General features: G+C 38.8%; 1 protein-coding gene across 3 annotated transcripts in view; it reads right to left on the bottom strand.

Annotated features, from left to right (window-relative positions):
• DPYD (dihydropyrimidine dehydrogenase) overlaps positions 1–25,232 on the bottom strand; it is a 371,706-nt gene that overhangs the window by 76,959 nt on the left and 269,515 nt on the right. For all 3 annotated transcript variants that reach the window (XM_075038929.1, XM_075038930.1, XM_075038931.1), the window contains exons 17-18: positions 20,032–20,152; positions 19,040–19,159 (exon numbers count right to left, since the gene is read on the bottom strand). In XM_075038929.1, the coding sequence (XP_074895030.1) occupies positions 19,040–19,159; positions 20,032–20,152 (241 nt within the window). The remainder of the gene's footprint in view (positions 1–19,039; positions 19,160–20,031; positions 20,153–25,232) is intronic.

Below are 25,232 nucleotides of genomic sequence, written 5' to 3'. Positions count from 1 at the left end.
TCCTGCTTAGGATTTTTTTTTTATCATTTTTGGACTCATACTAATGATTATTTATGCTCTTTCAGCTGAAAGTTCATAAAATCACCAGAGTTTTCATTCAATAAATGTTTAACAGTCATCAGAGACTTATCTCAATTAAAAAGGTTAGAATCAGAGAAAGAGAGAGAGAAAAAGTAAATTTTTCTTATCTGTAAATATTATTTATCCAGGAAGACCTGGGGGAATTTTCACTCATATCGAACTTCAGTAGGAAAAATCAAGAGGATAGATACAAATTGTTTTGTGGTTGCTGCAAGAGCTGGTTAAACATTTTCTAACAAAGCCATTCTCTCACTGAAAACTACAGATCTACTAAAAATCGATGCTTCTGGTGATCTGCATGAAACCTAGCAAAGCATTTTCTGTTGCAATTTATCACATGTTCATTATTTAATTTCATTCGTGCTTTCTACTTTGGTTTGACTTGAAGCTGGAAATTGCCTCACACCATGCTTTACATGTTCTTTGGTTGGCTTGGTATGCCCTTTCTTCTTCCTGGCTGCTTTGCTATTGCTCCCCATCGTGACTCAGAATCTGAGTCACGTGGTTTGGTGCCGTGGAGGTGAGCACAGTGTGCTGCTAAAGGAGGTCTGGCACCTTTTGCACTGCACTTCTCCACGGGGCCAGTACAAAACTTGCCTTTTACCAAGAGAGTGGCAGTGCTAGTAAAATAAAACAAATAATGATACAACAGTAATGATAAAATAATAAAAGTAGTGCTAATAACTGAGGTACGCTCCCAACATAACACAAGGAAAAAGACATGCAAATTAGATCAGAGTAAAAGCCAAAGGACAGTCCGTCTAAGAAATATTGCCCAGAGTTACCAGACAAGACCATTGCAGCCATCACAGAGGGACAAATGAGTTCCTGCCAAATTCTGCTGGGCAATCCTTCCCCAAAAAAGTGGCGAGTTCTTCACTTTAACACACGGTAGGTCTCGCTGCCCATTTATTTCAGTGGAGAGACAGATGTGTTTAACTCAAAGTCTAGTAAAAGTGTTTGTGGCTATTTACCCAGAAGCTTACAGATTTGTTCAAAGGCAGCATTACCTCTGTTGGCCTCAGATATAGCACTACCTTTGAGCTGGTTTTAACCTCCTTAACAACAACAACTGCCATGGTCAACATGACCATGGTGCCAGAAAGCGGGACGTGCACGTGTGTCTATGTCTGTGCCTGAACTTTAGTGCATGCGTAACTCTAACCATACAAAGGCAATTTGTTATATCTAAGGTCACCTTGGAAGAGTGGTGACTGGCTGCTGAGCAGCGTGCTGAGGTTCCTACAGTGTATTTAAAAATAAAACCATTACTGAAAAATGCAGTATAACAACTTCTCAGGTTATTTACAAAACCTGAAGCACACCTCATACTGTTTAATAACCACTTGTCTAAGAAGTCCATTACAGAAAGGGAGGCAGAGCTTATGGAAGTACAGCAAACTAAATAAACCAGATCTAGATATCTAGAAAGCTCAGATGAAGTATTTCCTTCTCCCTTTACATAACTCCAGATTATTCTTATCCTATTTTGAGGTTTATCTATTTTATTTTGTCTATCTCTCTATTTTATCTATCTCATCCAGTTGCTACTGTCTGGTAATATACAATTTTATGTACGGATGTATTTAGATCTATTTATAGATACATAAAATATATTAAAAATATGAGAGCATGAACACAAAATTTTTGTGAAACAAATTATTCAATTTCAGCAAAAAATACTGTATTTGCCTGTGCAATAGTGTGTGTGTCTACACACAGATCTACCGTATTATTATTACATATCCATATAATCTGTGTGAGTATATATATACACGCACACTCAGTAGATATATTTCCATATTCACATATACATAAAACAGTGGATGACACGTCCCCTGATAAAACCTGTTATTTCAACACTTCAAGTGAAAAGTGTTAAAATAAATGGCTCATCACATACAATGTGTTAAAATAAATGTTTATTTCAACACTGTGTGTATCATAGCCATTTATTTCAACACTTCCCGTTTCTCAAGACTCACACAACCAAGAGTAGGAGAACTGATAGCTATACCTAAGGTAGCTGAAGCACACAGCCCTACTCATCTGCTTGCCATAGGATGAGTAGGAAGTTATTTGACAATTTTCTTTCTCCCAGCAATAAATGGAAACTACCTACCTTGACTGTTCATGGGGATCTGCATGTGTCTGTAAGCTGGTGGGCTGTATCATTATTTGGAAAGAAGAAGGGCCATTACCAGAGTCTGTTGAGGTATTTGGAAAGCAAGCTGCTGCTACCAGGGTAGGGTTGGGAAAAGAAGCAAAGTATGGGGGCTTTTGACAATTTCACTTTGCAATTTTGCAGTTTGACACAAAGGGATCTGGGCAGACAGACACTCATGTGAACAAGAGCAAAAACTAGAGCTGTTCATACTGAAGGCTGGAAGGGATGTGATTTTTGCAGGACAAGACAAGTTATAACCCGGTGATCAAATTATGAGTTAAGAGAGAACAGCTGGTTCCCAATCTATCCTGCTGAAAATAGTTTCTTGGGAGGATTCTTCAGCTCCCAAGACTTGCCTTATTTATTTTAACACAGAACCTGAAGGATCTTTGGAGCAGAAGCTTTCCAACTTTAGGTGGTCTCTAAAGTACAAGTACAGTCATAAGGAGCTTCATGTTGGTGCGTTTAGATTAGCGTCAGCATCTGAACTTGCTCTGACAGCTTGGACATTACATTATATGCCAGTGTTAAACTAGCATAAGTTTCTTTCTCTGCCTTCTTTTGGGAGGAAAGCAGAAGCAGCTCCCATTCTCTGGTAGCTCCCACTGGAGCCAGAGGGCACTATGCCTTTATAGATCAGTCTCTAAGGCACAGAGGCAGGATGAGGATGAAGAAATTTAAATAATGCACAAAATATGCACAAAAACTTCACAAACTACAAGTTCCCTCTGAGCAATATTTACCACTAACTTGCCTGCAATGTTTTCTTACAGCTTTCCTACTTTGAAAAACTCTCAAAGCATGATTAGAGATTGCCTAGGCCCTAGCAAGACAGTGTGGCCTTAAGAAGATAAACACTTGGCAGGGAGTTCTCTTTTCTTTTTCTTGTACTTTTTCTTCCCTGAAATTGCAGATCTGTGTGCTGGCCTGGACAGAACACAAACACACAAATTAAACTAACGAAATGTTAGCAAAGACTTTGCAACCAGCACACCCTGTCAGAAGACTGTTTTGCACCCAGACAATGAAAAATTGAGACCACAGTTTCATCAACCCACAAATAAATTCACTGCCTCAAGCCAAGCCACTGCACAGTGCTAGTTGCCTATATTCAAACATCTCTCTTCCTGTAAAGTTATCTTCCCCCGGTGTCACCTTTGGCAGATAAAACACTATAATCATTTTGTAGCAGAATAGTGTGCAATGCAATGAAAGTTCTCCAGAAAAAAAAAAATGTTTTCACCCTTTCACTTTCTTCAGATGTGATTAGTTCCAGAAAGAGGAGGTATCATCACTCCTTTGAAGGCACTGTAGGTTATAAGATTGGTGCTCAGAAGCTGGCAACATATAATAAAAGTGATTCATTCCTAAACATCAATCAGTTTAAAGAATGGCAGTAGCTCACAGAATAGTAATAATGGAAATATTCGGCTAATAACTACTGTAGACATTAAAACACTATATGACAGATATGCTGTGCTCATTACAGAAGAACACTTTCTTATAATTACGGTTTTATAATTAGGTACATAAGTTTCTAAATATTTAGTTCCTTATACTTTGGTATTTTTGTACTGAAATTTATATGACAACACTTAGTTTCCCATAAAAGAAAAGGCCCCCTCCACTCCAACAGAGAGTTGATACCTTGGCTTTAGCTGAAAACTTGGCTGTGCATGGATGACAATTTTAAAGAAAGGCTTTTTCTTCTGTTCCTTCTTTTTAATAACCTTCACAATTACAGGAAGTTTCATGCCATTTCTTTAGATGAGAGTGTACAGCAAGCTGAAGAGTTAATGCCTTAATGGAAAGCAAAATAATAGCATGTCCATGCTGTGTAAACTATTTGTGGCATAAAGGAAGCACGAACCTTATTTGTGGAGGCCTTTATTAGCTCTGGATATATTATTGAGGGTTGGTAATTAAAACATGGTTACATCAGTCCTGCTTGTGACCAGCCACACAACTCAATGCTGATTGCAAGATGAAATTATGCACCTGTATCATAACTCTGCTTTCTGCATTAATAAAAAATAACAGCATTAATAGGCCTAAATACTCATTTGTTTGATGTATTCAGAGCGACGTAAGGGGATGCGAGGGAAGTTAGTGCATTGCTCTGTCAGATCATTTTAATTGTTATCCAATGAGGGCAGCTCAGAGGGTAAGGGACTTAATTTATGTACTTACTCATCACCTTGGCTTCCACTGAAGAAAACTAGTAGCAACACAATTCCTAGACTGCGTTCACTGGTCTTCAGTGATCAAAGTAAAGGCCAACAAACTGAAAGCCAGGGGCCCACAAAGTGTTTGTTGATTTTAAAACACTGATCAGAACACATGCTGCTGCTGCTAAACACATACCAGCAATATTTGGCACTTATGCAAAGCCTTCTAGGAGAGGATATCCAAATGTTATACAAAGGTATAATATTTTTGTCTCACAGAAGAGAAAGGGTGTAAAGGGAGGCCTGGAAATCTGTGTGTGAAAAGAGCAATTCCACCTGAGCAGAAGACACAGCAGTCAGCCCTCCAGGTCACAAATCCCTCATCCCTTGTTCCAGGATGTCATATTGCCCTTTTCTCTAAAACTGCTGGTAATATAAAGGATACCTTTTTAGAAGTATGCTTTGTAAATCAACTCAGGCAGTCTCCTCTTAGAAGTAAATTACATACTAATGTCCTGAGCACCTTATTCTGTGCATTTTCATGGATGAATTTTTATGCCCATTCAAGCCACAGCCTCAAGCATGGGAATATGGCTGTTCACAGAACTCTACAGGACTGTTGTTGACTGTTGCTGCCACCCATAAAGGAATTACATTCTCCTTCCCTCCTATTTTTCTCTAATCTAAAATAAAACGTATCTGAAACACTTGATTCACTCTGGGGGCAGTATCTTTGGGCAAAACTGGGTTGCCTAATTGTTCTTCTTGGTCACGCAGAATTATTAGGAATTCTGGAGGTTATTTTAAGCTATCAATGTACATATGAAAAATGAAGAGATTCCATTTGCATGAGCTATCGCTGACATAATTCTGTGTATGGAACACTCAAAGAGGAAGACTCACAAAAGCATAAATGTTCCATGTGAAACTCTAACACATCTGTTCAGCACTGAAAAGCCAGCATTTAAGTCCAAAGCGCTAGAGAGCTGAGACAAGTGCATTTTTGGAATCAAAACAAATGCTGGTAATTTAAGAAAATACTATGAAGCACACAAAGACTGTACAATGCCATATGTTGCACAATGCATCTGGTAATCAATTTAGTGTATATGCCAAATTTACTAGAAGCCCAAATAGGCTTAAGTTCTTTATTCGGAAATTCAAAAAGTAAACTACAAGCATTATAAACATGGTGCACTTACAATTAGAAAAAAAAGTGGATTTTTCTTTTTACTTACAGAACACAAATAAAAATTAATCTCCTGAATTACATCCCATAATGAATACATGTCCAAGCTTCACTTTCAATCGACAGCTTTCACAGACTCACAGTCTTAGGACACAGTGTGTTCTACAGTATAAAAGATATCGAAGGTTTGAAGTCATGAAGGTTTTATGCTGTCATTTGTGATTCTATACACAATACATTACTGAAGATGTCATCAAACACAGATGTACAAGCAACCTTGCATGTATTGTAGTCCTAAATGAAATATGAATCCACAGTTACAGTATTAAAAATACAGTAGAAATCCCTAATTCAAGTGGACAGTATCACCTATAAAGCCAAAATGAATGGTGTAGGATCATAGTTTTCACACTTGGGTTACAGTGTCACTGCAGAGACTTGAGCTGTGTTAACTCACCAAGCTTGATCTTGCTTGCCAGAGCATGCTCGTCAATATTTAGCTCCCAGGGAGCATGTCACGGGTCTTTACAAAAACTAGCTTAAATACAAAATACTATAGCAGCTGCTGTGATCCTTTTTCTAACACTGAGATTAAATTGCTGAAATTTGTTTTGAGCTTTTTAAACCAGAAGATGTGTGTCATATACCTACTGTAACAAGAATATAAGAAACAGCATTAAGGGATTGCAATGCTGTTATTAGGGCTTATTAAAATACAGAAAAACACCAGATGCTTTACATTAACTGTTTGGAAGATATTTTAATGTCAAGCATACAAATATCACTTTCTTCTGTGATATCAGATTAGAAAACAGACTGGGCTAAAATAAGATACATCTGTGTTTTCAAAAAAAGAAGTCTAACCTGCACCAGAAAAAACTGAATTATTTACTTGCCTAACCACCGGAATTTCACTACAAAATGCAGAAACACACTATCTTAGGCATTTGACAGAGGTACCTAAATTAGGAATATACTAATCTCAAATTTCTGATACAGTCAATGGAGCTAGAACAGAACCCACCTCTGAGAATGCCCATCTCCTTACAGTGATGAGGTAGAAGCTTAACAGTCTCCTAGTGAAGTGCCTGAAGTTCAGCAGGATAACCATTAGCCGTACTTGGTTAGCACATCAGCTCACAGCTGCCTGTGAGATCCCTGACAGTGAGTGCATATCACTAGCTGTATTTTAGCAAGTCCCTAGCCTCCTTGGAGACAGTCTGGAAGGGCTCTCAGACACAGAGGTGTCCTGGTAGTAATGGCAGCTCATGAAAGCAATGCAGGTAGCGTAAGAAGAAGAGAGTACAACTACTGCCTGCCTTCTCTGCCCAGCAAACCTTTGGCTCAGTGAATCTTATTTATGGGAAACAGAGAGAAACAGCAAAGGACATTGGAAAGACCCTTGGAAGAAGCCCAAGTTTGGAAAAGAGATTGTAAGAGCGACAATTTTCTTTTATTTTTGAAGACCCTTTTACCACCCCACACTATCTGCCTTTAACAGTAAGCTGGGGATGTTCTCAGAGCTGTAAAATAGCGAGCCCGAAAGAAAAGAAAAATAAAGACATTGGAAGGAAACCTGTGTGCCAGCCCCATGCAGAACGGAACTCCTTCCTAAAATTCCCTTCAACAAGATGAAGCAAGACTTGGGATGACTTCCCTGCCTCTGGGAGGGTCTACCTCCTCTATGGATACCTGCCAAGGACTGATCCTCTAATGCATTTTTATGAACAACAAAGATGCAAGCAATCTCTTCACTATTTCAATAAACCAGATTGTACCACGAAGCAGGTTTTTTCAAAATCTTTCTTAGGGAAAATAAGTTGCCACCCAATCCTCCTCGGAGGTCTGAATTCGTCAAATCCTGCCTTCAGTAAGTTCTGAAGAAGCTGCTCGATTTATAAGAAAAAGCAACCGATTCTTAAAAGCCTTGTCTGGCAATACCTTCTCTGCAAGTGCTCCTGATGCACAGAATTTATCAGGGCCTAGAATGAGAAGATTTCTCTGAGTACTCCTTATTAAAATCTAAGCAGCTCTTGACTGGGCATATATCCAAAAATCCGTGAAAATACCGTCAAAGCTTGTGTATTCAATAGGCAGGCAGCTGACACGGCATTAACAGTGCAAGCACAGCAATAACTGACAGGGAGTAAGAGAAGCTCAGCCCAGCCAAAATGTAGACTGGTGTAATCATACATTCTTTTAAAAACCAATAGGTCACTCAATAGGGCCATGAAATGTATATAAATGGCCAGACACAACCATAACAGTTAACCATGTCTTCATTGGCATGCCTGCTTGCAAAAAACCCCACAGTTTTCTCCTCATTTTGAGCTGCCTGTAACAAAGTTCTTCACAGCATCAGGCTTGCCTCAGTGCTGAGTCATGTGTGGTACCACATGTTTTATGGACAGATCTCATGTCATTAAAAACACCCTCTCTATATATCTGCCACAGCTGCGCAATGGATTTCGCATTCTGAAACAGTGGGACACTGTGCTCAACGGTTCTCACTTGGCTCTCACTTAACTCAAATAATGGTGGCTCAATCCCTGACTATGAGTGTCTTTGGGGATTTAAACAGGATTTAGTAAAGATGGTTATACAGTGCGTCTTAATAGGGAAGACATTTGCAATTACCTGGCAATGTCGAAACTGCAAATCAATCATAAACTGGAAAACCAAATTACGACAGCAGGTTTCCTAAAAGATTTTGTAGGATATGTTTGTATATCCTGTGTGTGAGCAGGATATCTGTATGGATCATTCTATACAACGGTGTGCTTGCATGAGAAGGCACATTAAAATGCAGATCCCTTAGCTGACTACTATATATTAGTTGCATTCTTTTGAAAGGTAAAAAAAATTCTTCTGAGATTGTGAAATACTTTTATAAATGCTTCTGGCAATAACTCATCAGGGATGATGTGATGCCCAGTGAAATACAAACCCAGGATCTACCCAGTTAAACAAATCTGCTATATTTTGTGTTCTGTATTTTATGTGTGAAGCTGGCATTAGGATTTATTCATCATTCAAGTAGGATACTAAAAAATACAGAATGTTAGCGGGATTTAGGTGAATAAAGATGTGTTCACTGTGATGAGTTCATCATAAATCATAGCTAACCAGTGGTAAAATTTTCAAAGGCTACTCCTACATGGAAGCAGGACAGCAGCAATAACTGCGTAAGTATGTCCTTTTAGTGCTGCTGGATGTAAAGCAATGCCCTGGGTTTAAAGTTGTCCCAAGGATTATATATTTTTTTCCTAAACCCCTGTATCTGATTGTCCAAATATCCTGCAACTGGATTAACATCAGCAAGCACAGTTTCATGTAACTGTGAAACCTTCTCTTCAAGCCACTTCCTGACCCATTTCCAAAACACATCGATCCAGTGTTTTGTAGGTAGCAAGAATGGTGGGAGGCCCAACATCCTCACAGAGATGCCCAAGCCATTGAGGCTACTGAGGCTACTGAAGCAGGTGGAGGAGCTAGCACGCAGTACAGAAGTTGGGGTGTATTGTCAGCAGTGGTAGTATCCCCAGACTGACAGTGGAAGACAGTAGTCAGTTGGCCTATCCTGCAAGCACAGCTGTCCCACAGGGAGAAGGGAGAACAGGAGGAAGCTCCATGCTAACAAATGTTAAGTAAGAAGACATTTTTCTATTTATTTGTTAGCTCATATTTTGATGTTAAATGTATTGCCTTTTTTTTTTTTTTTCTTTCATGAATGTAAAAACATGTTTATTGTTCAGGTAAGATGAGAATATATCTTCCACTGAATACAGATGGGCTCTACAACCAGTATACGCCACTTGGTGACTAGATCAAATCAATATGCAAAGTAAGATACGGAAAAAAATGAACATGCTTAAGACATACCAGGTCAGTACTCAGGGATTTTAACTTCTGCTGATACAATTGTTAATCAGAATTGTTTACAAACTCTGCCAGATTCTTGGGGTTTTGGGGGAATTACAATTAGAACTTCTGCTCTGTGACAGGTACAGTTCATATTTTCCACAGAAGATGGTTGCCTCATTGATCATTCTCAAGTATCACCTGTATCACAAACCATGGTGTTGCTTTGGGTACAGAATAACAAGTCAGCAGAAAAGATAATCGTGGGCACGATCAACAGCAGGGAGCTTGTAACACTGACATGTATTCACATGAATTTGGACCCTGTTTCCTTTGTCAGGTCTTTCCTCTGCCTCCTATATGGAAGCTCCCTAAACTCTCATAACTGTATTCAAGTTTGAATCCATCACACACGTACACTGCAACAAAGCTTTGCAGACCTCCAGGCCAACTTGAACACTACCACCTGAAATTATCTTCTTTGCGCTCCAGCCCATGACCACATGCTTAACCACTTAGAATTACTGCTTCTATATAAAATGTACTTGTGCATTGCCTGCAACACTGAGAGCAGAAAGCTAGGCCCAACTCTAACTTGCATGATTGCTGGAGACCAGTTGGCAAGCCAGAGTGACCCTTCTAACCGGTCACGGAGCAGCCGCTAGGATATCATAAAGCACGCAGCTCTCACAGTTTAGACACACTTTTGTAGAAACTAGTAGCCTTTCAATTGTATGAAAGACTGGAGAGTTATACTGCATGCCACCACACCCTCTAGTCCTCGTTCAAGCTGCACTTGGAAGTCGAAAGACATTTTGACTTCATTGTGATTATCTGGGGAGAAAGGTGAGCAAGATCAGATTGAGAGAACTCCTGAGACTTAATGGAAAACAAACCTACTAGTAGACTTCACCACAGCTTTTCTCAATTTTTATTATTTTAATTAATGTCTATTTGAAATTCTTGACAGTATTTTAATTCCTGTGTTAGAATAAACTGAAAAGTACTTAAATGCCAAGTATTTTCCAGATAAATAATTCATAAGATACTTCAAGCAGTTATATTTAAATGACCTCCAAAATGAATTGTAGTAAGTTTTTTATGATAGAAATATATCAGTTTTCAACATGATAATCTCCAAAAGACATGACACAAAAATATTCTGAGAGATTTTTTTTTGTGAGTATTTGCTTAAAATTGGAAGAGGTGATCATAAGAGAAAGAGACACCTTCTCCCCTAGACTTGACAGACATGGAAAGACAATCGACTTGTGCTGACAAGGACAACACCAATGGGTTCAATCTTGCTGATATTATCAGAAGGAGAAATTTACTGTTCCTGACTGACTTACACCTCCTCATCACGTCATAGTTTGCATATGGTACATTCACCTCTACCCACTACTGTAACTGGGCTTAAACACAAGCTCCTGCTCCACCAGCCTGCTTTAAAATGCTTTGACATCTCTTTTTTCTATTCATTCCCATTCTTTGTTAATCAGCTTATGTCTCCAAGCTGCTAACTATAAGAGCACTCTTTACTTAATCATGTTAGTCCATACCATTATGTGAACCGATTTCCCATGTTATCTACCTGCACCCAGATTAAAACTGCACCTTCTTTCACCCATGCTTGGGCAAGTTGGCCACAGTCATCCTCTTGTATTTTTACTATATTATGTCTGAGTAGAATTTATGATTTTATCTGAATCACCTTCTGACTTTTGCCTTTGGTAGCCATCAGTAAGACTTGATAGCTTAACAGTTATCTGTTTATTAAAAAAGCCCACTCATCTGGGAAATGAATTATTTCAAGTAGACATATTCTATATGAGCTTTGATGTAAACAGTAAATCCAGAGCGTTCAACAACAGTAGTTTAGAGATTAATCTAATTACAGGCTAGTAAAACAGGAGAATATAGCCGATTGCATTTCTAAAACCCTGTACAGACCAGCAACGGTTAATGACGATTTGATGGTTTTCTAGGAGTTTGGAACAAATACTTGGCTTTTAGTCTGAGAGCAATGCTGGACATTTCTGTCTGATGCTTGGGGGATTCAGCCAACTAACAGACACATTTGGTGAAGAATCTCATTCTAGTCATGCCCTCCCTTCCTAATTTCCCTTTTCACTGTTTTGTCGTCTTTGCCTGTTCCTCAGGGAACCGAGTGATTGATAGCCTAATCCAATGACTGTATTACAGCTGCCTCAACTTGGACTCTTTTCCTTATCATTAGCAGTTAGCCTATGGTTAAATTCACAGCTCACTGCTTGGTACAGCCCCTGAGATTTAAGGGTCTGGCCTTTAGAAAATATTTAACATAAAATTGAAATCTTGACATACTGAGAATTCAGTTCTCTGCAAGGCTTCTTTAATTAATCCAATGTACTGTACCATTGTTCTAGATGAGGCTGTGACATGGTGAACTGTTACTGAAGCTCACAGAGATGTGTAATTCTAAATTAAACACTCACTTACATGTACCTACACTGCGTTTGTTTCCCAAGTACATGTGCATGAATGTGAAAATTTAAATTCAATATATAACAATAATAAAACACAAACCAACTGCACTTCAAGAGTAAAGACTTCTCATTCATTTCAAGCTCAGAATGAAGTTTTTTCAAAGTAAGAGGAGAAAACACAGCTTTGTTCAAATGCTGTGTGTAAAGACTCATGCTTCATTCTTTTTCCAGGACTTGTTTAATCTTTTGGTGAATGAAATCAATTGTGATCATTTTTAATCAACTGCAAATGGCACCTGCACTAAAAGTGTAAAGCATTTTCTTTGTGGAAAAGAAATTGGCTAAAAAATATTAAAAGTGGAAAAAATATGCTTAGTTCTCTGACCTTATCTGGAGAATAGTACTTATTTTTAAATAGCTATGGGAAGGATGTAGACCTTGATCTATGCTGTAAACCTTTGCCCTACTTCAGTCAGTCGATGAGCTGCAAGCTTCTATGAAAATGGCAGCTGAGTCCCAGATGAAAAATTATGCATCTCATAAACTGCTATTCTGCTGAAATGTCAAGCTATGGCAGGGCTGTACCTCAAACTCAGCACTTGGCATTTTCCTTCTGTCTGCTTTGTTGCCATGAAGCAAACATGAACAGTGAGGATTTGTGTAGGGCAGGTAGCAGGCGAGCTCCCTGTCAAAAATCTATTATTAGGGCTCTGATCTCTCCTGCACAGACCAGTGACGGCAGAACACTAACAGAAATCAGACTGCTGCAAGGACACGATGGAAAACAGAGGACTCTTTGTGAATCCTGACATAATATATGCAAATAAGGGCTTTTAATGGCTGAGCTACATTTAACAGAAATAATAAAACAAAATTAAAATTGTACAACAGCGTATATTTGTTTTTTACTCCTATCCACACTGTTTTATAAATATATGTTAAGGTAAATAGTCTTTAACTCCTGGTAAATATTTATACTAAACAGAAGTGCCTATGCATACATACATTTTGGTTTGTTTCCAGCGATGGGCAGCTTTTCATTCATTTCTATTGACCAAAATCCTCACTGCACAGTCACTGAGAACTGTGTTTAGGAAAGTGAATGCTCTTGGTTTTTTTCCACTTTTCTTTTAATGATGTGTCATAAAATTAAAAGGCAGCCCTTATTATTATAACTTCCACTTTTCCTCTTTCAATATAATTCATACATTTCAGATTAGAATATATGCCCCTATTAATAATGTCAATTATTCATATAATGTATACATTTTAATTTAATGAAATAACACCTGCAAAGCATTTCCTTAAAGGTCACAATTGCTGTCTGACAGGGTTTTTTTTGTAAAAACAGACAGCTCCACTAACTTATTTCAGAAGTAACTAAAATTAACGGCCTCTGCTGATTTCCAACAATTATACGTTCCCACATTTAATGACTGAATCTGCTATCTAGATATATTCCAATATCCCTTGTGGTCAGCTATGAAGTTATAACATACAACTTTCTGAATCTCTCTTGTTCTGGAAAACATACAAACATATGTACTCAAACATGCTGTGCAATATATTTGTGCAAAAAATGCCAAAATACTACAGAATGTAATAACTGGACAAAGCAATAACAGCATGTACACATGAGATGTTTGAAATACTACTGTAAAATACTGCAATATTTTTGCAACAAAGCATTAAAAGGATGCATAGCGAGTGCACCATAGAGAAATTTGCTTTTAACCTAAGTTTTTTGCAAAGTCCAGTGTATGGTTTTATAAATTTATCCCCTAAGGATCTGGCTTCCAGACAAAAACAAAGAAACAAATAGATGACAAAGAACAAAAAACCATGGAAATTCAAACAGAAGCTCTGCTCTATTTTGCCTGCAATAGATATCCTATTGTGCTGCAATGTGATGTGTTTTATAAAACACATCTGGAATATGGAAGCACACTATGAAAGCTCACGGAAAAACTTTAGTTTTTTTTTAATTTTAAAATACATTTAAAGGGAACAAATCTTAGGGAAGCATGTAGCTGCTGACAGTATATTAATATTTCTCTGGGAAACCTGGTATCTTATTCTAGTATCTATAAAATACACATTTTTGAAATAATTTATACGTACACAGACTAAAACATCTCTTTCAGAGCCAGAGTTCATTATTCTTTGTGAGGATAAAAACCAGCATTAGCTTCTCTTTAAGAAACAAATACTCTGCATTGCACGTTTATAGGAAGAACTCGGGGTTAAAATCACATGTATTCTATATTCTCAAACCCAAAATACTGCTGGATCAATTCTAAAAGCTCCTTAATGGAAATCAAAGTACGTGTCTAATCCTGCAAACACATATGATAGTTATACAGTTTGGGAAGTCATACCTTAATTTTAGTGTTCTTCTTTCACCATAAGGGCTTATTTCCTTAATCATATTTTGGATGCTTCATTAGGACATTTCAACTTTTTGAGTAATAGGCAGTTCCTGGAAACTTATAAAAAATGGATGAAGACTGCGATCCTCTAAGCACAATGTCCTCTCATGTAATGGGGCCACAGAAACCTGTAGGGCTACCACAGCCCTTGGTCTCAGCTGAGGCTCCATGGTACCAGTTAGAAATTAATTTTCTTTAGAAAACAAAAATTTGTCAAAATTAAAGTGAAATTTTTCCTGCAAATATTTTTTGGCACCAGGATAGAGGTAGAAGGTGAAGAAAAACCAGAGAGATTTTACAATGCTCAATAGTTGGAGGGTAAACTTGGAATCCTGGGGACCCAGCTGGGACCTGGGCTCACACCTGGGATTTAAAGCTGGCTCTCCCAAGTCAGGCTTGTGCGCAGGTCAGCAGACTGCGCTAGTATGAGTGTGTATCCTGTGAGAGCTGTTTCACTTTGTATTAATAATTCAATATTTGCACGGAAGTAGAGAAAAGAGAGAGTCTAATCCTACAGTCTAGTGGTCAAACATCCACCTGGGATACTGGGATCCTTCCCTTTCAAAACCACCCAACAAACAGGAGGGTAGGAAGGAGGAAACAGTGATGCCTCTTACAGCTTAGCAATTTTCAGCTGATCAAGTTATATCAAAACAGGAAGGTCACTGCCCAAGCACAGGGTGGGAGGAAAACACTAACTGTGACAACTCAAAGCTAAACGGGGGTTTTAAAGTGATCTCATTAAGTCTCTCCTTCTTCGAAAGATTTAAAAAAAAAAAAGTTTTAAAAAAACAGAGATGTAAGTCTGTTCTCAAAACATCTCAGGATCTGGCAAGATGTTAGTAAACTTTTTTTATTATTATTTTATGTATGTTAGACAAACCATAGGAAACTACCTGTCATTTAGTAATTTAAAAGGAATTAAAAAGAAACTCCCTCTACAAGTTCTCTCTTTTCTGGTAAAATGAGTGACAATCCTCCTGCATATAGCTATTTCTGCATGAGGCAGACGAAAAGAGGAGGGAAGAGGAGGCCAAGGGGAAGTCATATACGGAAAACATTTCTTCAGTACATGGCCATGTAGAAGCATGTTTTTGGACGGTGGAGGACAGGGAGGACTGCAAGTCAAAATATCAGGCTGCTGCTAGGCCAGGGCATTAACATATTTTCATTATTTTCTCTTTGACGGAAACCTTTATCAAACTCTGAGGATCAAGTCTGCATTCACCCGGAGAAGGCAACCCGCACTGTATAAAGAAACCTGTGGACATCGTGAACTTATAAAACATTGAAGAACAGCTGTCCTTCAAGAGAATGACTTCCTTGCAGCGTGATCTGGTCCCTGCCACCCAGCCGCAGAGCTTCCCTGGCCATGCTGCCAGGCCGCCAGCCCCCTCAGCTGCCACAGGGCCCCACGAAGCGCCTCGCCTCCCTCCCCTCACGTCCTGCCGGCTGGCGGGCGGGCGGGCGCCAGACCTGAGCTTTCAGCACAGCCCTTCAGCAAGCAGAGATAGGGGCTGGCCTGCAGCCTCACTTCGGTGTGCGAAGTGCTGACTTTTGCATTTTGAGCTGTGGTGGCTTACCTCTGGCTTTCTGCTGGCCGCCTCCTCTCGCCCGCTGCGGCCCTCCACGGAGGCGTGGAGCTCCTGCAGCTTGCAGGGGAGCGAATGGAAACGCAGAGTGTAGAGGACAGCACGCGTTTCTCTATGTGACGACAAGGGAGGAATGTGTCCCTGCTGCTGATGGTGGACCCTACGCGCAGCAGCTTCTGCTTTTCACTCTCTGAAGCAAAAGCACCCTTTTAGATGGAGCAACCCCTATACTAGCAGGCGATGCTACTGGAGGTTGGGAGAGTTTCCTGTGAATTATGTGTAAAGAGAAGGGGAAAAAAGATAAGCAGGCCCAGGCTGATCTAAAATCCAGTTTAATCCAGCACTCCAGAAACACTCCATTGCGAGCAATTCCTCACCAGCTGGGTGAGGCTGAGGGTCACCAGCTTTGAGCCTTGGTACGTCTCAGACCTCACCAGCCTGCCTGACTGAGGGGACTCTGCACTGCAACCTCCACAGGGCTGGGGGTCACCCACAGTCCCGGGCCACCCACGGTCACGCAGCACCATGAGCGCCGCACCCCGTGGGACAGAGGTTCCTGCTGCACTTACTGCATCATTTCTAGTCCAGAAAAGAACTAAAATCTGTGCAACTGGAAAAAATCCAGAAAGCGAGATATAGCTTGGCTACACGCTGTATCTGCTCTAGGTGTGTGCACTAGAGAACAGGATAAACCAGCTGTGCTTTGGTAAAACACATGGAAAATGGACCAGACTCATTGCTTTTACAATAGCACTGATTTTCACTTCAAAAATTAATTCTCTCTAGAGAGGACTTATTCCAAAACACAACCAAAACTTACTGACTCTACCAGGTAATAAAATAGAACAAGAAGTTTAAGCACATGAAAATAGAAAACCAATACTTTACACTAGGAAGCGACTTCCATGCCAGGACCACAGAGCACTTCCAAATAAGCCTGTAGGCATGTAAGTGGTGTTACTGCCGTTTCACAGACAGGAGAAATAAAGCACGGAAAGGTCAAATGTCTGGCTGCAGGCCACACGGCTCAGCCCTGGCACGGCCAGGAACAGACCTCAGAAGTATGGCCACCCTGCCTCTTCCCCTAACAAGACAACACGCTCTCCCATTTCTTGTCTTCTTGTAAGTATGCTAGCTCTCTTGATTTAAAATTGCTTTCCTGCTTTCATAAATTTGTATACTGCTATATCCTTATCACTGAGCAGAAAGTATTGCAATGTGTTGCAGAGCCTATTGACTTTATTGGCTCTGTGGCTTTCTTTTGCACCATGAGTTGTGGGATTGGGACCTAGCAATGCCAATTATCAGCAAGAAACCTTTATATGATTGTCTGTAACAATATGCTCTTTCAAAACATAATAAATTGACAGAACTTCCAGTGGTTTTTCCAAATTTTAAATAACCAGATTTGCGTCATAGGTAATGGTGCATCTTAAAATTACATTCTCTATCTCCTCTGATACATGTAAAACTTCAGGAAAAAAACCCCACATTTATATACTTACATATAAACACACATATATATAAAAATAAAATAAAGAAAGAACTTTTCCTCAGGTCCCACTTATAACAGACTTATAAACCATGGAAATGCTGGTACGTCCTCCCTTATAGCTGAGCATCCAGGTGCCACTGTAATTTACACTACGTACATGTTTCAAATTTGTGACATAAGAGACACACTTTTCATAATGCAGCCTTTTTATAGATTTTGTTAGACAGACTTATGGTAGGAAGGAATATTCAGAGATTGCAACTTAAATGAAAAAATGTGAATGGTGTTACTTATATAAAATACTACTGCAATAGTTCTTTTATTAATTTTTAATGCACAGCACCCACTGTGACCTCCTTTATTCTTTTCCTGTCAACATTGCAGGCTAGAGAAATTGAAATGGGCTGTAGCTGTTCTCTTCTTGTTCCTCTCTTCCTCCCATTTTGCATAATATTAAAATATAACATCTTATTGGACTGTCACTGTGAAATAATCATTATGCAATAGGCATAATGATTTTTTCTGATTGTTATCTCTTCCTTACTTTTCAGCATTCTCTAAAAAATTCCAAATTCCATGTAGTTATCTAAGGCAATAAGGCAATTTTCTACTGAATACATTCATCTGAATTAAAGTTTGTTTAAAAGTTATCTTTTGCTACGTTTCTTATGGTTCTCTAAGGATAACACCAGACACATAAAATAAAGCATTTTTTGCCTGTCTGGTCTCCTCTGATCATGTTTTCGGGGTGAGGTAGGAGGCGGGTCCGATAAAATAGTGTTTGACTCAATCAGGAGGATGCTATTACTTCTCTTATGTATATTTATTGCTACCTCTATCATCAAGGAGACTAATCTCCATACCAGTAAAGTCAAGAAGCTCACAGAATTGTCTTTGCAGGGCCAAGTTCATATTGTCCCAGCAACAGAGTACACAGGGTCAATAGATTAATACATTACTGTGCACAGGCGCTGAACTGGAGTGTAAAAGTTTTGCTGCTGGTTTTAAAATTAAACTGTGAATCAGGACTTGGAAATATGGCCTACACAAGATATTCTTGTATATCTCATGGAATAGGCTACCAAAATACACATATATTTGCCTAATACAGTCTATCATTTTTACCACAGCGGGAAGAGGAGGAAATAACCACCTTGGAAGAGGTGCACTCGGTGGGAAGGAGGGAAGAAGGCTGGAGTTCGGGCTATGAAACATACACTGCATTTGGACTGTTGATATTTCCCCTGCGATGCCCTTTCATTAGCCTCTGTCTAACATGGGGCCTGACAATTGTGACAGAATGAAAAATTTGAGGAAAAGCGAGGGTCACGAGAGAAGAGATTTCCTTCCCTCTCCAGTGACCCTATCACAGTATTCTGATGCAGCGCTTTACCATTAAGGAAAGGGCAACCCAAGAGCCTTCACACTTAATCTGTTCCATCTGTCATGACTATTAGAAACATTGACCAGCAGTGAGCTTTAAGGACTCAGTGCTACTGCAGACATGATATTCTAGCCCACTACAAGGACCTCCTGATGTTTTGAAAGCCTCCAAGGAAGTACCACGCATCAAAAAGGGCAACACCTACCTGACACGCCACCATATGTGGTCCTCAGTCCTTCACCAACTGCTGGCCAAGGTGTGCTGTCTGCTTTCAGTCCCATCAGTCCTGACACAGTGTTGGTGGCTGTAACACCATCTGCGCCACCTGTGAAAGAAAAGGTCACTTTTTGTTAAATCATGTGTATAAGAAGAAGAGAGGAAAAAACACAACAGAAAAACTGTGAAACTGTGAAATAACTAGAAATTCAAATAAACAGCTGAAGACAGAAAACAACAAACTGTAAGGGGATGTGCAGAAGGGTCCTTAAGACCAATCCTGGGCTGATAAATTTAACAGTAGCTTCAAAGCAGGCTGCATCAGTTGAAAGAGCTGTAAGGGCTGTAAGACAGCACGTTGGAAACACTGGAGCTGACAGGCAGATCTCTGCCCTTCAGCTGTGTGGGACAGAACCTGCTACAGTGGTCATACAACACCTGGAGGTGCCCCAGCACAGGAGTCACCTCCTCCAAGCTTGTGAGGAGCAAGACAAAATGAAAAATGCAACAGAGAAATGATGACCATGGTTCTAAGTGATGGATTAATACACCTACTTGCAAACTTAATTTCCTGCCATGTTGTACTTTAAGTTCTAAAGAAAAAAAAATAAAATATATATATATACCTTTAAATGGTGTATTTCTGTTTTCACACATCACTTTCACTACTAAATGTAGGAATAGAGCAATTTACAGTGGTATGGTAAATGTATAAATATGATAGAAATAGTAGCATGCAGACAAACACACACAAAAATATATATGATTTATTGTTAACAGTCTAATATAGTTCTCTTCATATATTGCTATATTCTAGAAACATGGACAAAATTAGGAAGCCTTTGATCATTGTGCTTATTCCAAATACATCAAATAAACTATTTTCATATTAGTTTCTGTTATTATTCCAGCAACTCCCCTATCTTAACCCCATCCAGCAAATTAGTAAATCTGCACAGCTTGTCCACTGGAGTCGGTTACCTTCCTGCGCAGCCATCGCAATATTCACAATATCAGTGACATTTGGGGTCAGCTTGGCAAAGAAAGGAATCTGAACAGCTTGTCTAACCCAGCGACAGATGTTCCGTACCAGCTCTGGATCCTGTTCAAATAGGTCAGATAAATATAGAACATAATTAAAAGTAATATGAACAAAAGGTATATCAAGGAAATAGAAAACTTTGCTATAAGGGGCTATACTGCAATTTTGTGAAATTACATATCAGGACTGAACATTATCTCATTAGTTAACTTATTCCAGACACATCAAGTAACTGCAAATCCATTACAGAAATGTTAGTTCATGAAAAAAAAGGAAAAATTGCCTTTTTTGGTTTTTTCCATAAGACAAAGACATCACAAAATGTTCCCTTCCCAGAGAGGGGAAAATACCATTTTGGATGACAAAGGCTTTCTTTACCCATTTATTTTAAAAATTGCTTTTCAGTTTTAATGATTCACTCTATGTAAGGTATATTGAAAATAACCAGTATCCTATAAAATAACATGAACCTGAAGCATTGGCTGATCATGCCTTGATCAGAACAACAAGGATAAGTCGAGGTTGTAGGGCTATCAGAATGCAATTCAGCATTTCTGAACTCTCCTCTGACTTCAGAGAATAACTTGGGATGGCCATAGTGTAAATGGAAGATCAAAATCTTCTCTGTTAAAGCCAGAAATCAAAATCTTCAAATGTTGGCTTTTCCTGATTTCGAGGCATTTACTTCCCTTATGGAACACATCTCATGTAGACAATAATCAACTATTCTTTCCTTTGAGAACAGCTCAGTGGAACTGACATTCTGCATCTGGCACATATAATGGTTATTGTTCAATATAATTCTTAGGGCACGGGTTGCTGGTTTTTTCTGTTGGCTATTAATATTGCTCTTCCACAAATACCTTAAAATTTGCAATACTGATGCATGTAGAACATGGTGCGTGATCTGGTTAAAAACTGAATGTTGCTATTACAAGATTTAGTTTAAATATAACCTGTGGGTAGGCTAATTGGTACCGCAGCGATTATTTACATTTACTAGATTTTTATCACACTCTCAGATAATTAAGTCTGTCATATATGAATAATTTTCTCCCATTTGGATATTGTAAAAACTCAGAAAGCTGCATTGCTATGTAGTAACTGAAAATGGGATGAGCCTAAATGATGTTTAGTTTAAAACAATCTGGTGGACACCAAGGCTGTCAGTCTAGTGAACACATGGGAAATATCCCCTTGTTGTTTTTTCTTTTTACACTGGTGGTTAAATACAAACAAAAAAAAACCCACAGGCTGTGTTCCTAGAAAGCACACAGTGCTTGACACGAACCGTAAAACCCTGAGACTTAGCCGTGCTATTCCAAGAAAAATGGTGATCTCCCCGCCCATGCAGCTTCCATGAAATATGTATGAATGCTGCAGTATGAAAGTAGTTGCATCTCTGACTTTCATTTCTGTTTTGAATTTCCTTGAGGCCCAATGCAGAAATGAGAGAGCCTCTAGAAGACATGAATTGTATATCCTTTATGTTAATTCTTCTCCTTAGAAATCCTTGTAATAATGTTCAGGATGTTGGCAACACATAACTCATTATGCTGACTTCATTGTGCTTATAGTGCTGCCATAAAAATTCTTACTCCAACACACACTAAGACTTAAAAAAAATACAATTATTTTAATCCACATTGAATAACTTATTGGGAGTTCTCTTTCATTCATATAAACCCAATTTCCATCCTAAGACAAAAATCATAATTTCCATTAAATATGACAATTTTGGATTGAAACAGGTATTTCTAAAGCTGAGTTTTTTTCCTCTGTAATCTTTTAGCTAATTCATTTGCTCATTAAATAAACATCGTATAAAGATAATGCTGGATACCTTAAAAAAATCACCGTTTACCCTTGTGCCACCCCCAAAACACACACGTGTGACAGCTCTCGCTGCTTCCCTTTTCAGTGCGAGTCCTACAGCGGAGCTGTACTGGAGCATCCAGCTGATTCACCCTGCCACCCTCCCCCTCCACCTCCTCCCTCTGCTCTGCCTCCAGCCCCCTCCTGCTCAGATTCCTTCTGGTGCAGTGGCCAACATCAGTAAGCCACCTCAGCCTGTCCTCTCTCAACTCGCTGCAGGGACATCACAAGTGTCCAGTGGCCATGCGCACTACATGCCTGAGCTTCCCTGCTGCCAGAGGGATTTCTATGCCATGAAGTCACTGCATGAGAATACCAGAGCTTCTATGCTCTGCAGACAACTAACATATTCTCAAAGAGGAATAATATCCCCACCTGTTTTTATCTGTAATACCACATTTTCTTCTTTAGATCACTAAGAAAAAGTTATTCGTTCATTTATAAAATTCATGATTTCCTACTATATTTGCACTAAGGACTTGGAAAAATGCATCATAAGTCATCAGAAGGTTGAAAACAGAAGATACTCATGTCACTGGACAGCTAATTTTCATATGAAATGAATGAACTACATTTATATAACCCAGAGGAAGTTCACTGGATGGTGTACAGTCTCTCCATAGAAGTTTGCCTTTGGACTGAGAACAATTCACAGAAGTCACACAAGAACACAACTTTTGAGAAAGATTCAAGTGATTAGAAATACAGAATTCATTTCTAAGTGCAATCATCGACTAAAGAAATTATCCCAATTTGAAATGCAGTTCAAAACTTAAGATTTCTGAGAAAGCAAAGTTTTAAACTCAGGTGCAAATTTAACAAGGTGAGCAGCCTGGTACCAAAAACTAGTTTTAAAGAGGCTATACACAGACTGCATTTTGCCCAATTAATTTTGTTGATTAAGGGCCTCCCATATACTTGGATTTCTGAAAGATTGACCCCAATTTAGAAATTGCATTTACTTATTCTTAGCAGAGATTGGATTTATGAAACATTCAAGGAGGAGCACGTAACTTGTAAAAGAATGAATGTTGAGGCCCATAAATCACGTTACAAAAAACACCTGTCACTGCTAACACAACATAAATACCTTTTTTTACTCCAGTCCAACTTTATGAAAGTGCCTGCAGCTTTTATCATTGATAAAGTGGTTGATGAAGCCTGCATAGTTAAATATTTTCTAAATAGCTTGATATGTAAAATGTTATTAGCTGTAAAAACAGCTGGGCATTCACATTCGCAAAATCAACAATATGAACTAACTAAAATATTATTCTGCTTAATGTAGTACAAGATCTTAACGCTTTTGGTTCAAAGCCTACCATGTTGATATAAATTATTTTCTTCTATTACACCTAACTAGGTTTGTTTGTTCTCTCATTAATGATGATACAGTGCGATTGTTACAGAACGTGTAGCATAATTTTGCTCTGTGTGTCAATCCAGAAGAACGAACAAATGCTTCAATGGACTGTAACATCCATTGGTAGCACACTTCATTTATCTGCTGTATTTTTTTTTTTTTTAAATAAACATCATCTAAATAAAAGCTTGGTGAAATTATTATCAGCTAAAACATAATATTGATTCATGCACTCTAACTACAGGAATCTGTTCGTAATTTAATACCATATAAAGTCTCTTTTGGTATGAGATGTACATCAGTGTGTCTTCTATCCTCCTGTTCTTAATCAAATATTGCTTGTTTATTCCAAAGACACAGGAGATTTGAATGTTACAGGGGTTTCTTTTTACTTCCCTAAGCAGCAGTACAGAATCATTTTTCCTGAATATTCATTATAGCCTTGGGCTAGATGGAGCTTTTAATCCTAACTAGTCATTGCCAATGGGTAGATATACTAGAGGAAAAACAACTATTCACCTTTTTTTCCAAATGATCACATGATAAGCTTAACTACAACCATAACTATAAGTCCTCAGAAATTAAAGCAGCAAGTTGTCTACTGATTGCACTTGGCATTGGTAATGAGATGAATCCCACGTCCTATCACCCTCAAGGCAGATACATCCTGCATGTTTAAAAAGGAGTGTGAAAATGCTGTGCATAGACTGGGTCACCTCTCCTTGTTTTTCATGGAAAGAAACAAAACCATGAAGAGATTACCACAGAAATGTCTGGCTGTAGATTTTTGGAAATTTCAGAAATTTTTACTATGACCTGTTTTCAGTGTTCTTGCAGGGTCCTCATCTTTACACTATCCTGTTACTGCACAATCTTTATATTGTATCCAGAACACTTCTCTGAGGTAGGGAAGTACTATTATACCTGTTTAATAAATGGAGAGAGGAGAGTCAGATAGACTGAGGTGCACCTCCTCAAACTCACCTTGTTTTGGTGCCCAGTTTTTACTAAGTCATTTGCATAAGGATCTGAAAAGGTCTGTCTGGCAGAAAACTACTCTTGATTCTTCAGAATACCTTAAACCATGGGATACTTTCCACATTAACAAAAGAAATATTTTTAATACTTGAATTTAATCAGTTTTTCAGAGTATTTGAATAATGCAAAAGATAGAAATACAACTACTTTAGGGTAATGAACATGCTTTTCTTAACTATGCAAAGTCCTTGGAAACCACATATGTGTGAGTGTATGTACATATCTACGTGTGCATATATAAAGAACACAAATGTCAGTCTGAAAGATGTCATAAAAATAAACCTGTTACAGAATTTCACCCAAGAACTTCAGAAGGAACGTTACCACTCAGTAACATTAGCTAATCTTGTCTAATTAGTGCTACAGAAAATGGACCATACCATGCAATCTTCAGTCCATCCCTAATTACTATAACAGTGGCAGTTCTGCCTCACTAAGAACAGGGTAAGGACTTTTGCAGTTGTGGAAAGTATAAAAACATAACTCTTCTCAGACAGAATCCTGATTTTACATATGTATGAAGGCTTTCTTACATAGGACTATGTCGTGGTTTAACCCCAGTCAGCAACTAAGCACCACCCTGCCACTCACTCACTTTTCCCCCACCCAGTGGGATGGGGGAGAAAATCGGGAAAAGAAGTAAAAGTCATGGGTTGAGATAAGAATGGTTTAATAGAACAGAAAAGAAGAAACTAGTAATGATAATGATAACACTAATAAAATGACAACAGTAATAATGAAAGGATTGGAGTGTACAAATGATGCACAGTGCAATTGCTCACCACCCGCCGATCGACATCCAATTAGTCCCCGAGTGGCAATCCCCCGCCCCCACTCCCCCGAGTTTCTATACTAGATGTGGCA

Source organism: Buteo buteo, chromosome 10, assembly GCF_964188355.1.
Source record: "Buteo buteo chromosome 10, bButBut1.hap1.1, whole genome shotgun sequence".
NCBI classification, from domain to species: Eukaryota; Metazoa; Chordata; class Aves; order Accipitriformes; family Accipitridae; genus Buteo; species Buteo buteo.
This window is presented reverse-complemented; position numbering and strand designations above follow the sequence as displayed.